General features: G+C 44.5%; 1 protein-coding gene across 7 annotated transcripts in view; it reads right to left on the bottom strand.

Annotated features, from left to right (window-relative positions):
* fhip1b (FHF complex subunit HOOK interacting protein 1B) overlaps positions 1–14,327 on the bottom strand; it is a 157,407-nt gene that overhangs the window by 62,703 nt on the left and 80,377 nt on the right. For 6 of the 7 annotated variants that reach the window (XM_087988499.1, XM_087988501.1, XM_087988497.1 and 3 more), the window contains one exon: positions 7,219–7,608. In XM_087988499.1, the coding sequence (XP_087844625.1) occupies positions 7,219–7,347 (129 nt within the window). In that variant the 5' untranslated portion in view covers positions 7,348–7,608. Of the gene's footprint in view, positions 1–7,218; positions 7,609–10,336; positions 10,626–14,327 lie in introns of those variants that run through there. The other variant, XM_043692571.2, reaches the window with a different exon arrangement.

Here is a 14,327-nt window from a genome sequence, read left to right as displayed (position 1 = left end):
GATTTTGGCGCAGTAACAGTGAAGTAATGGTGATATATTTCGAGTCAGGATGGTGAGTGGCTTGGAGGGGAACTTACAGAGTGTGGTCTCCCCATTTATCTGCTGCCCTCACCCTCCTAGATGCATTTAGAAGGTGCTATCTAAAGCGCTTTTGCGAATTTCTGTCACGCATCTTGTAGACAGTACAAGGAGTGCCCAGAGAAGCTGATGGATGAGGTGTGAGTCAAGCCAGGTTGGAATCGTGCTGCTTTTTATGCACAGGCCATATCTGGGTGATTTTCCACATAGTATCAGTAAGAGTGACCACTGCACAGTCATGGACAGATGCATCTGCAGCCGATAGATTGGTAAGGATGAGGTCAGGTATGTTTTCCCCTCTTGTTGATTCCCTCACCATCTGCCACAGACCCAGTCCAGCAGCAATGTCCTTTAGGACCCAACCAGCTCCATTAGTAATACTGCTACTGAGCCACGCTTGGTGGTGGACATTGAAATTCCCCACCCAGAGTACATTCTACACCTTAACACGCTCGATAGTTCTTTCAAATGTTGGCCAACAGAATTCATCAGCCGAGGGAGGATGGCAAGTGGAAATCAGCAGACGGTTTCCTTGTGCATGTTTGACCTAATGCCATGAGACTTCATGAGGTCAATGTTAAGAACTCCAGGGTATCTCCCTCCCACCCTAATTAGAAAGGGCAAGTATTTTTGGGAGAGGGAAATGTAGACTTACAAAGCAAGAGGATATGGCAGAATAACACGGCAATTTATTTGGATAATGATAACCAGAGTGGGACAGAAAGGGACAGTGTGTTCAAATGTAGAAAAAACAATAGTAAATAGGGTCAAAAAAAGGAAATAATGGTCAAAAGGAAAAATTAATGGTGCTTTGCTTTAATGTGAATAGTATTCAGAACAAAATAGATGAATTAACAGCACAAATACAGGTTAATGGATATGATCTTATAGTCATTACACAGACATGATTATAAGGACATCAAAGCTGGGAACTAAATATTCAGGGACAGGCAGGGAAGAAAAGGTAGTGGGGTAGCATTTTCGGTACAGAATGGAATAAATACAATAGCAAGAAATGGTCTTGGGTCAGAAAATCCAGGCTCCATATGGTGGAGATAAGAAATAAAAGGGAAAGAAGATACTGAGAGGAGTCGTCGATAGGCCTCTTAACAGTAGTTATTTGGTAGGACAGAGAATAAATCAGGAGATAATGAGAGCATGTAATAAAGGCAGTACATTAATTATGGGTGACTTCAGACTTGCTGTAGATGGGGATAGTCAGATTGGCAGAGGAAGCAATGAGGACAAGTTCAGAGAGTGTGTTCAGCACAGTTTCCTGGATGGACCAAAGGGCCTTAATTCCATGCTATAGATATTGATGACTCTATAACAATATGCCATGGATTCAAATAGGGATCAAACTGTTTTGGATCTGGTAATGCAGCATGAGGTAGGTTTAATAAATAATGTCAGAGTAAAAGGTCATCTCAGAAACAGTGACCATAACGTGGTAGAATTTCACAACTAGTTTGAGAGGGAGAAACGTGGGTCGGAAACAACTGCGCTGAGCTTAAATAACATTAATTGCCAAGAATGAGGGCACAGCTGACTGGAGTAGACTGGGAAAGGAGTTCAGCTGCAAAGACAATTGAGAAACAAATGCAGAAATTTCAGAAAATAGTTAATGGCTCATAACAAAGATATTTCCAGTGAGGAAGTCAACCATGGTTAACCAGGGAAGTTAAGCATAGCGCCAGATTAAAAGAAAATCCATACAATGTGGCAAATATTACTGGTAAGCCTGAGGATTGGACAAGTTTTAAAAATCAATAAAAGACAACCACGGCAGCACGGTGGCTCAGTATTAGCACTACTGCCTCACAGCACCAGGGACCCAGGTTCGATTCCAGCCTCAGGCGACTGTCTGTGTGGAGTTTGCACATTTTCCCCGTGTCTGCGTGGGTTTCCACGCATTCCAAAATTACCCGGTTTCCTCCGGGTGCTCCGGTTACCTCCCACAGTCCAAAGATGTGCAGGTCAGGTGAATTGGCCATGCTAAATTGCCCATCAGTTAGAGGGAAATGAGTCTGGGTGGGTTACTCTTCGGAGGGTCGTTGTGGACTTTTGGGGACAAAGGGTCTGTTTCCACACTGTAGGTAATCTAATAAAAAAAAAGAGGGTAAACTTGAATGCAATAGCAAGATGGACAGCAAGAAATTCTTTGAATATGTGGAATTGAAGAGAGAAGCCAAAGTGAACATCATCCCTTTGGAGAACGACTCTGGGGAGCAAGTATTGGGGAACCAGGAAAGGGCAGAGGAGTTAAATAAATACTTTGTCTTCACAGTGGAAGACATTAATAGCATTCCAAAATTACTAAATATTCCAAGAAGCAAAATGTCAGAAAATACCTACAATACTTATCACCAGAGGAAAGAATGGTAGGGAAGGTAGGGAATGGTAGGGAAGGTACTCTGGAATGGTAGGAAATGGTACCTGGATAGGATGTGCATACTAGACTATTAAAGCAAGTGTCTAGAGAGAGAGTGGATGCACTGGTAGTAATTTTCCAGGAATCCTTAGATTCTGGAAATGTCAGAGGATTGGAAAACTGTAATTGTAACACCTTAATTTAGAAAGGGAAGGAATCATGGAAACAGGTAACATTAGGCCACTTAGCTTAATGTCTGTTATTGGCAAAATGTTAGACTCCATCAGAATGGATGGAATAGCAGAGTATTTAGAAATGCATAAAATGATCAAGGAGAGTCAGCATGACTTCATGAAGGGGAAACCATGCCTGACAGGTTTACTAGAATTCTTGAGGAGGTAACAAGCAGGATTGGTAAAGGGGAAGCAGTGGATGTCATATATTTGGAACATTCAAAAGCATATGATAAGGTACTACATAATAGGTTACTTAAGAACAGCCCATGATTTTAGAGATAATACATTTTCAAAGATAGAAGATCGGTTACTAACAAAAGACAGAGTTGGCATGGGGGGGGGGGGGGGCATTTTTAGGATGGCAATCTAATTAATGGAGTGCCAGGGCCACAATTATTTATACTATTTATTAATGACTTGATTGAGGAAAGTGAATGCACTATAGCCAAGTTCATGAGTGATACAAAAATATGGTGAGAAGGAAGGTGGTAAGGATTGAATATGTGGAGAAATGCATTTTGGCATTGGGGAGCTGGGTATTAGCTCAATGGAGAAACCCTGCAGAAAGCCATACAACAGAGGGATTGGGGAGTCCTTGTGCATATATCACAAAAAGCAAGCATCCAAGTTCAGCAAGTAACAGGGAAGACAAAAGAAACATCGACTTTTATTTCAAAGGTCAAAATGACATACAAATAGGGAGGTTTTGCTGAAACTGTACAAGACACTATTCAGTCAACAGTGAGAAAATTATGAACAGTTGTGGGCCCCTCATCTAAAGGAAGATGTATTGGCATTGGAACCAGTCCAGAGAGATTCACTAGGCTGAAACCAGATCTCGACAGACTGTTTAATGAGGACAGGTTGAATAGATTAAGCCTGTACTTTCTGGAATATAGAATGACAAGAGGAGACCTTATTGAAACACACATGATTATTAGAGGGTTGTTTTCCCTCATGTTTAGCACCAAACGGCATATCACAGGAGTCACACATTTAAAACAGAGATGAGGATGAATTTCTTCTCGAAGAGCACAGTGAATCTATGAAATTCATTACCACCGAGAACTGCTGAGGCAGACATTTTTAATCTGTAAGGGAACAAGGGTGACAGGAGAAAGGAGGGAAGTTGAGTCTCATTGAATGAAGGAGAAGAATGGGGCCGAATGGCCTACTGCTGCTCCTAGGTCTTATGATCTAATGGACTGTATAGCAGTGTCACTACCTGTGCAGGTGATGGGGGTATCTAAGGCATTGTCTGTAAGGTGTGATGCAAGGAGTACAACTATGTCAGGTTGTTGCTTGACTTTTCTGTGAGACAGCTCACCAATTTTGCCATAAGCCCCCAGAGGACTTTGCAACAGGCTGCATTTACTGTTCTCGTTTCTGATGCCTAGTTTGATGCCAGGTCGTCTGATGAGTTTCATTCCTTTGAGACGTTTTTGGAGTTTGGTATAATTGAGTTATATTCAAGTCTATTTCCAAGCCAACCATATTCTTGCGGGTCTGGAGACACCCAAGCCACATTTCCTTCCATTAAGGTCATTAATGATCCAGATCTTTTGTTTTTGAAACAATCGAATGTGGTTTCATTCCAGATTTTATTTTTGACAAAAATTCACATTTCACGATCTGCCATAGTGGGAGACAAACCTAGGTTCCCCTGGCATGACTCAAGTCTCTGGATAACGTGTCCAGTGACAAATCCACTTTGCCATTGCCTTCCCTGGAATAATGATGACATGCTGCTTGAAGGATTGCTGGAGGCAGGTTCAATAACAACATTCAATGTATCTTTTGAAAAGGATCCATTTACAGAACTACAGGAGTCGTGGGATACTTATAAAAATTGAGTTCAAACTCAGCTAATAATCTCACTAAATGTGAAAATGTTTAAAACTCTCCCCTCAGGAAGTGGGAGAGTACAAAATAATTTATTGTTTGAGGGCTTCACTTGAGATTTCTTGAGGGCTACATTTTACTTTTCAGAGGCTAGTTCTGGATTTCAAAAGTGCCTTTTCCATTCTCACTAACTCATGTTCTACATGATGCAACATTACCTTCTGTTTTATGAGACTTTTGGACTTGTACAGAAACAGAAGCTGAATTAGAAAAATCCATCAATATAGAGTTGTACAACCATAGAGATGTACAGCATAGAAACAAACCTTGCGGCCCAACATGTCCATGCCGACCAGCTATCCTAAATAAGTCTAGTCCTATTTGCCAGCATTTAATCCATATCCCTCTAAACCCTTACTATTTATATACCCATCTGGATGCCTTCTATTTGGGGGAAGGGTCTATAGATGGATTTTCCAAGATGAATTGGAGGTTTTGAAGATGGGTACACTCATTGTCCCCATCTGCTGTGAGCCCTGAGGTAGAATGTACATGATTGCAGATTAAGCAGGTGCAAAACACACAACAGAATGAAATGGGTAGAGATTAAAGCATCTATAAATCTATGTCAGTGACACAACACTCCTCATTGTAGCAGTAAGGTTACAGTGGACTTGCTGGAATTTCCAAACACAGCCCACATGGGAACCCTGCAGCCAGGAGGACACTTTGGCCTGTATGTGAACCACCTCATTACCTGCAGCAGTTACCATGACATTTTTAAAAGGGCCAGCGAGATCCAATTTCAAGTAGAACTCACTGATGCAAGATTGGCCACAGAAATGTGGTGGTGATATTTCTTAACAGAGGCTGATGGAGGTCTAAGGGAATGCAAAAACCCCACAATACATTCATCCATTCTTCACACATCTATCCAGACAACAGACACACAGCAGCATGCCATTCCCATTATCCAAACAAGCTGTGGCTAGCCTCTACTATCTGGCATTACCCAACAAATCAAAGACACAAGAAGTCCACGCACTGGATAATCCTATTGCAGGGCAGGACTTCAGGACAAATTTAAAATCAGAAAGATCAAGACCATTCTCAATAACAAACTTAGCTTAGCTAATAAGGAGATTAGCGATTAGAAATATTTTAAGAAATTTTAGGAGAATGGGTACATCTTAGAATCATAAAGATGTACAGCACGGAAACAGACACTTCTTATTGCTACTGAGTTAACTCTTTTCATGAAGGTAAACATTTAATGTGTAAATCCCTATTAGTTCATCACTAAAACTTTTTACAGCTTTAAATGCTGTCTGAGTCAATCAATACTTCAAGGAGTAAATCAAAAAAGGGGGGACAGAAGCAGCAGAGTAAAGTGCACAAGGAAGTCCTGGAGAACCTTGAAAAAAACACTTTCTTTAAAAACAAGGAAGTGGGGGTTGTTCACCTTGGAGCAGGCTGAGAGGTGATTTGAATCATGAATGGTCTGAACAGCATAGAATCATGAATGGTCTGAACTCCTTGTTTAAACTGATGAAAGGATTGAGAACCAGAAGGACAGATTTGAGGCAAATGACGAAAGAACAAAAGACAACAGGAAGAAAACCTTTCCTTATGCAACTAGTGGTTGGGACCTGGAATGCACTGCCCAAGAATGTAGTGGAGGGAGATTCATTCGAGGCTTTCAAAAGGAAATAAAAAATATTTGCATAGCTATTGAGTGTGGAGATGGTGACTGAAACTATGTGAGTCAATCTGGCAGAGAGTCAACATTGACATGATGGGCCAAATGTCCTTCTCCTGTGCTGTAACCAGTTTGTGATTCTATTTAAATAGATTTACAGTCCTGAGATGAACAGGTTTAACCTCAAACTAGGAACCTAGTGCTTAATTAAAGCACACATGCGCACTAAAACTGTGAATCACTGTACAAACCCAAACCCACCTAAACACTGACCCAGCCTGTGCCCACCTGACTTATGTTGACTCAATTGCACACAAACGTTCAGAATATAATATGGCTTTGTGAAAAGTCACAGATCTGTTTTTATTTAGTTCTTCCATCAGATATAGTCATTATTGGCAATGTCAGCACTTCTTGCTCATCTCTAATTGCCCTTGAGCTGAGTGACTTGCTCGGCCATTTCAAAGGGCAGTTAAAGGTTGACCACATTGCTGTGAGTCTAGAAGCTCATGTAGGCCAAACCTTGTAAGAACAGTAGATTTCCTTCCCAGAAGGACATCAGTAAACAAATGAGGTGTTGAGTCGAGAGTGTGGTGCAGCACACAGCAGCTCACAGAGTCTCCTGCTCCTCGGATGCTGCCTGACCTGCTGTGCTTTTCCAGCACCACCCTCTCAATTCTAATCTCCAGCATCTGCAGTCCTCACTTTCAGCTAAATAAATTTTTGAAACAATTTACAATATTTTGTTTTTAGCTTCACACTCCAGAATTTGTTAATTGACTTACTATTCAACTAGGTGCTGTGGTGGGATTTGAACCCATGCCCACAGGGTATCAGTCTGAGCCTCTAGCTCACTGGGCACAAGACCACAACATCACCATCTTCCCTGTTACATTAACTGTTCCTCTCTCCACAGATGCTGAGTATTTCCAGAATTTTCTGTATTTATGCTGAGGTATTAGATACCTGCATAAGTATCATTATGTTCTTACCTGTGCCCAGTGGTTTTTAAACACCATGAAGCAGGTCTCAGGGTCGGCAGTGACTGGAGACTGGGGACTTGAAGCCCGGCTCACCCGGTTGCCGGTTCCTCGGGGATTCAACTTACTCAGCCAGCTCATTCTTTCCGCCGACTTTGGAGGTTGGGTGTGTGGGAGCAGCAGGTGCAGGGTGGATGGGTATGAAAGGGGCAGAAAGGGTGAATCAGGATGGATAGGGTAGGAATGGGGAAGGTGAAGGGATCCAGAAGAGAATGCACAGTGCAGTATACTTTGCTCCAGGGCAGAGTGTGTTGACACTATCCGGTCAGTTTTCTTCTGGCTTCATGTATCATCCTGTCTGTAAGTGCTTCTCCTCCATGCTGCTTCAATCACAGCAGCTTACTGTAAAATAACAGAAACAAATTCTTTAGTTCACAATCATTTCAACACGCAGCTATTTAAGAATGCAAATGGATATCGTCATTTATTGCTAAGGGGATGGAGTTTAAAAATAGAGAGGTTATGCTGCAGCTGTACAGGGTACTGGTGAAGCCACACCTGGAGTACTGCATGCAGTTTTGATTTTCCTACTTGAGAAAGGATGTACTGGTGCTGGAGAGGGTACAGAGGAGGTTCATGAGGTTGATTCCGGAATTGAAAGGGTTGACTTATGAGGAGAAACTGAAGAGACTGGGACTCTTACTGGAATTTGAAGGAATGGGTTTGGGAGGTGGTTGGGTGCGGTGGGGGAACAGGGGTGATGGTATCTTATAAAATTATGAAATCAATAGATAAGATCAAAGCAGGGAGGTTGTTTCCATTGGCGGGTGAAACTAGAACTAGGGGGTATAGCCTCAAAATAAGGTGGAGCAGATTTCGGACTGAGTTGAGGAGGAACTTCTTCACCCAAAGGGTTGTGAATCTGTGGAATTCCCTGCCCAGGGAAGCACCTGAAACTACTTTGTTGAATGTTTTTAAAGCGAAGATAGATTTTTAAGGAATTAAGGATTATGATGAGCAGGCAGGTAAATGCAGCTGAGTCCACAAAAAGATCAGCCACGATCTTAGTGAATGGCAGGGTAGGCTCGACCAGGCCAAATGGCCTACTCCTGCTCCTATTTCTTGTGTTCTTATTCTATGGCCCAATATATTCACCATGTCTCATGGTAGTGCCCTATTATGGTCTCACGCCAATAGAGTGGTGTTAAATACCAATCGGTATTAAGACATTCAACCACATGTTACACCTGGTCAGATCACTGATACTTCAATTTCTTGTTTTGCACTCACAACAGTAAATATTGACACATTCTCAGGGACCACCTTTAAATAGTGTAGTGAGAATATCAAAGGTGCAAAATATAGTGTAATCTAGCGGACTGCTTTGCCCTGGATGGTGACATGCTTGTATTGTTGGAGCTGCACTCATCCAGTCATGTGAGAAGTATTGCATCATACTCTTGATGTGAGTTTTGTAAATGGTGGACAGGCTTTGGGGAGTCAGAAAGTGAGTTACTTGCTGGAAGATTCCTAGCCTCTGACCTGTTCTTGTAGCCACTTGGTTTATATGGTGAGTCTAGTTCAGAATCCAAGTCTATGGTAAACCCCCAGGTTACTAATGGTGGGAGTTTCAGAGATGGCAATGCCAGTGAGTTTCCAGGGACAATGATTAGATTCTATCCTGTTAAAGATCATAATTGTCTGGCATTTGTGTGATGTCATTGCAACTGATACAATCCTCGCAGACATTTGTAAATACTGACACACTCCATTAAAGATACTCACCCCCGTACCCGCTGCAAAACATGCTCTTCCACCCCCCACCCCACTCACCCCCTGGGTAGGGGTGATGGAGCCAATAAATACTCACACACTCCCCAGCATCCCCAACAATACTGGCACACTCCCCAGCATCCCCAACAATACTGACACACTCCCCAGGATCCCCAGCAATACTGACACACTCCCTGGGGAACCTCAGTAAATACTAACATGCTCCCCTGGACCCCAACCAATATTGACACACTGTCCCTGGGGAACCCTGTAAATAATATGACACACTCCAAGACCCCTTGTAAATGCTGAGACACTCCCCCGGGGACATTCTGTACATAATAGCACACTCCCCGGGATCCCCTGTAAATAATGACACACTCCCTGGGCCACCTATCAAGACTGACACACTCCTGGCAGACAGTCTGAAAATACTGACACACTCTTTGGGACCCTGTAAATACTGACACTATCACTACTGATCCCCTGTCAACACAGATAAGACTCCTCAATGACCACATAATTACTGATTACAGGGAACTCCCTGTAAATGCTGACACACATGCAAACATACTCTGAATTTCATACTGATATACACATACAGAAATACACAGCTTGACTCACGATAGAGACATACCACATGCACGTCCTTTTACACAGAAATACACAAATATATTTCTGAAGTAACCCTGTAAATAGACACATACAGCCTCCCCACCCAAGCAATTTGCTGCAAACACTCCCTTTTCAGTGAGACTTTAGGCCCCAGGCACTGCTGAGGTGTTTCAATAAAGATGAGATTCCTTTCACAGCAGCTAATGTCACCCTGACAGGAAACAGGCCAGCTCGCGGCCCACTGCACACAATTCACCCTTTCCTGCTGCATGACATTCAGCAAAGAAATGAACACAGCAATCAACCACAGCACGAATACATGGCAGTCAAGGAGAATGCACAGAAGCAGTAAATATCACCATCGCCAACAGACCCTCTGAAAGGTGAGGCAGGCAGCTATATTAATCAGCACACACAGCACTCTTCAGCCCGAGCTGGGGCTATACACACTCACTGCACTCAATCTCCAGTCTCTACTCTCCCTCTGTGACCATTTCGTCCAGAAATTACAACAACAACAAGCCCCTCTCTCCCCTCCTTCTTCATGCTGGTACCAATCAGCAAACCTGAGACCACAGGCATTCAGCACACTATTCATACAGCAAAAACCTCTCTCTAATGCAAAGCAGTGCTAGGCTACAAGAAATAAATCCCCATTGTGCAAGAGCATTTCCTGAACATAACCTCTGTTCTTAAACTATCTATTTGAAACATACTTCACAGGTGTTCGCAAGAGTCCTACCTGAAACATAGATTTAATTTCCTTCCATTCAGGAGGCGTCTTGATGTGTTACACAGTGTAATTTCACTCCCGAATCTTCCAAATCACTGACACACTTACAGTGAAGGGCATGCAGAATAAATCATATGTTTCTTGTCAGAAATTCCTGAACAGAAGGAATCGGGGGGGCAGATCTTTGAAGCTCATTTTCTGCTGCAACAACTCTTTTTTTCAAGATAGAATTTAACTTTACGTCACAAACAGGGCATTCAGTGCAAACTAGTCTACGCATTTGATTCAAACCATCCACTGATCCTCTTGCGTAATCCTCCCTCATCTGTTTATCCAACTTCCCTTAAATGCAATGACACGTTCACCTCAAAGATGCTGCAGTTAAATGGCAGCATTTTCCACATTTCACTTTCAAGATCATGTTTTCCTGAGTTTCCAAAGGGTTTATTCACTCCCACCTCAAGGAGGTGATCCTGGTTTTGGAAACTGCACAACAGGGCTACCCTACACCAAGCAATTCTGGAAAAGACAATTAAAAGGCTTTCATAAGTTTCCAATCACCAGCTTCCCTTCACTGGAGTGTGGGCTCAACTTCTCACTGGGGTACGGTGTCCCACATTCACAATGACTCTCACTGGGGTACAGTCCCACACACACTGACTCACTGGGGTACAGGGTCCCACATACACACTGACTCTCATTGGGGTACAGTCCCACACATATAGATTCTCACTGGGGTACAGTCCCACACACACACTGACTTTCACTAGGGTACAGTCCCACACACATCGACTCTCATTGCGGTACAGTCCCAACACCACTGACTCTCACTAGGGTACAGTCCCACACACACTGACTCTCACTGGGATACAGTCCCAACACCACTGACTCTCACTAGGGTACAGTCCCACACACACTGACTCTCACTAGGGTACAGTCCCACACACACTGACTCTCACTGGGATACAGTCCCAACACCACTGACTCTCACTAGGGTACAGTCCCACACACACTGACTCTCACTGGGATACAGTCCCAACACCACTGACTCTCACTAGGGTACAGTCCCACACACACTGACTCTCACTAGGGTACAGTCCCACACACACTGACTCTCACTAGGGTACAGTCCCACACACACACACACACACACACAGACTCTCACTGGGGTACAGTCCCACACACACTGTCTCACTGGGGTACAGGGTCCCACATATACACTGACTCTCATTGGGGTACAGTCCCACACACACACTGACTTTCACTAAGGTACAGTCCCACACACATCGACTCTCACTGGGGTACAGTCCCAACACCACTGACTCTCACTAGGGTACAGTTCCACACACACTGACTCTCACTGGGGTACAGTCCCACACACCCAGACTCTCACTGGGGTACAGTCCCAACACCACTGACTCTCACTGGGGTACAGTCCCATACACACTGACTCTCACTAGGGAACAGACCCACACACATCGACTCTCACTGGGGTACAGTCCCATACACACTGACTCTCACTAGGGTACAGACCCACACACATCGACTCTCACTGGGGTACAGTCCCACACACACTGACTCTCACTGGGGTACAGTCCCATACACACTGACTCTCACTAGGGTACAGACCCACACACATCGACTCTCACTGGGGTACAGTCCCACACACACTGACTCTCACTGGGGTACAGTCCCACACACACACACACCCAGACTCTCACTGGGGTACAGTCCCACACATATAGACTCTCACTGGGGTACAGTCCCACACACACACTGACTTTCACTAGGGTACAGTCCCACACACATCGATTCTCACTGCGGTACAGTCCCATACACACTGACTCTCACTGGGATGCAGTCCCATACACACTGACTCTCACTGGGGTACGGGTTCCCACATACAGAGAAAGTAACTCTCACTGGAGGTCTCTCTGTCTTTCTCTCTCTCTCTTTCTCACACACACACACACACTCTCTGTCTCTCTCTCTCTCACTGGGGTACTGGTCTGCATGGTGCATTGTAGAAGCAGCACTAACTGAACTGGCATCTGATAAATCACAGTTTACCACTAATGGACTGACAGCACTACGACATACTCCAAGCCCCTCAAAACACTGGTCCTAAATGTTGGTTCCTCTGAAAACGTTTCTGTTCTCTTCACAAATGTTAGCTGTGGCTCAGAGAGTCTAAGCTCCACTCCAGAGACAAAAATACAAAATCGAGACTCAGTACTGAGGGAGCACTGTACTGTCGAAGGGTCAGTGTTGAGGGAGTATCACACAGTTCGAAGGGTCAGTACTGAGGGAGTACCGCATGGTCAGACGGTCAGTACTGAATGAGGGCCGTACTGTCAGAGGGTCAGTGCTGAGGGAGTGCCGCACTGTCGGAGGGTCAGTGCTGAGGGAATGCCGCACTGTCGGAGGGTCAGTGCTGAGGGAGTGCCACACTGTCAAAGGGTCAGGGCTGAGGGAGTGACTCACTGTCAGAGGGTCAGGGCTGAGGGAGTGACTCACTGTCAGAGGGTCAGGGCTGAGGGAGTGACTCACTGTCGGAGGGTCAGTGCTGAGGGATGCTGCACTGTCAGAGGGTCGGTGTTGTGGGAGTGCCGCACTGTCGGAGGGTCAGTGCTGAGGGAGTGCCGCACTGTCAGAGGGTCAGGGCTGAGGGAGTGACTCACTGTCAGAGGGTCAGGGCTGAGGGAGTGACTCACTGTCAGAGGGTCAGTGCTGAGGGATGCTGCACTGTCGGAGGGTCAGTGCTGAGGGATGCTGCACTGTCAGAGGATCAGTGCTGAGGGAGTGCCGCACTGTCAGAGGGTCAGGGCTGAGGGAGTGACTCACTGTCAGAGGGTCAGTGCTGAGGGAGTGCCGCACTGTCGGAGGGTCAGTGCTGAAGGAGTACCACACTGTCAGAGAGTCAGTGCTGAGGGAGTGCCGCACTGTCAGAGGTTCAGTGCTGAGGGAGTGCCGCACTGTCAGAGGTTCAGTGCTGAGGGAGTGCCGCACTGTCAGAGGGTCAGTACTGATGTCATCAATGTGCCTCCTGGATGCTGAGTTGCCTCCCTGGTGCTGGGGTCAGGGATGTCACTGCTACAAGACACTTTTCTGGGGGAAGGGGAACAGCCAGAAGTTATGGTCCACATTGGATTAATGGCATCGACAGGAAGTGTTTGTGGTGCTGCAATCAGAATTTAACTAGCTCGGTAGAAAATTAGCAATCGGGATTTCTAAAGTAGAAACCTCCAGATTACTCCTAGTCTCATGTGTAAGAATAGAAAGTCTCAGGGATGAGGCACTTCAGTTATGACAACAGACTGGAGAATGTGCAGAATAGAAAGGTAAAATGAGATTTGATAGAAATTTTCAACATCGTGAGGGTTTGGACTTATCAGAGAGGGAGAAACTGTTCCCAAATGTAAATGGAACAAGATCCAGAGGACACAGTTTTCTAAAAGAAGCAAATACAAGTTAACAAAGAATGATTTTATGCAGCAAGTAGTTAGAGTCTGGAATATGCTGCCTGGAGTTCTGATAGAGGCAGGATCAATTGCAGACATTCAAGAGGATATTGGATGATTATTTAAATAGAAACAATATACAGGGTTACAGGGAAAAGGTAGGAGCTTGACACAGAGTTAAAATGCTCATAGAGCTGGCAAAAACACTGTGGGTCAAATGGCTTTCTCCTGCACTGATACTATTATGTGTTTTGAGAGTTGCAAAATGGTTCTGCTGAAAGTCTTTGAATAGTTAAGAGCTCAACTAAAAACAGAATCTCCAAGACAATAATCTTTGGATTATCACCCGAGGTACGGGCTAACTGGCATAAGGAAAATAAAGTAAAGGAGTTAAGTACCTGACTCGGGGATTGGTGTGAGGGAAATAGGGTTTAGTTCATGAGGCACTGGCACCAGTGCTGCAGGAGAAGAGAGCTGTTCAGATTAAATACGGCACTGGGTACTCAGGCTGGGGAATATCTAGGTTTATAAAGCAAAAA

The sequence above is a fragment of the Chiloscyllium plagiosum genome, unplaced genomic scaffold, assembly GCF_037043375.1.
Source record: "Chiloscyllium plagiosum isolate Xiang-an unplaced genomic scaffold, Cpla_swu_hap1 HiC_scaffold_6, whole genome shotgun sequence".
Classification (NCBI taxonomy): domain Eukaryota; kingdom Metazoa; phylum Chordata; class Chondrichthyes; order Orectolobiformes; family Hemiscylliidae; genus Chiloscyllium; species Chiloscyllium plagiosum.
This window is presented reverse-complemented; position numbering and strand designations above follow the sequence as displayed.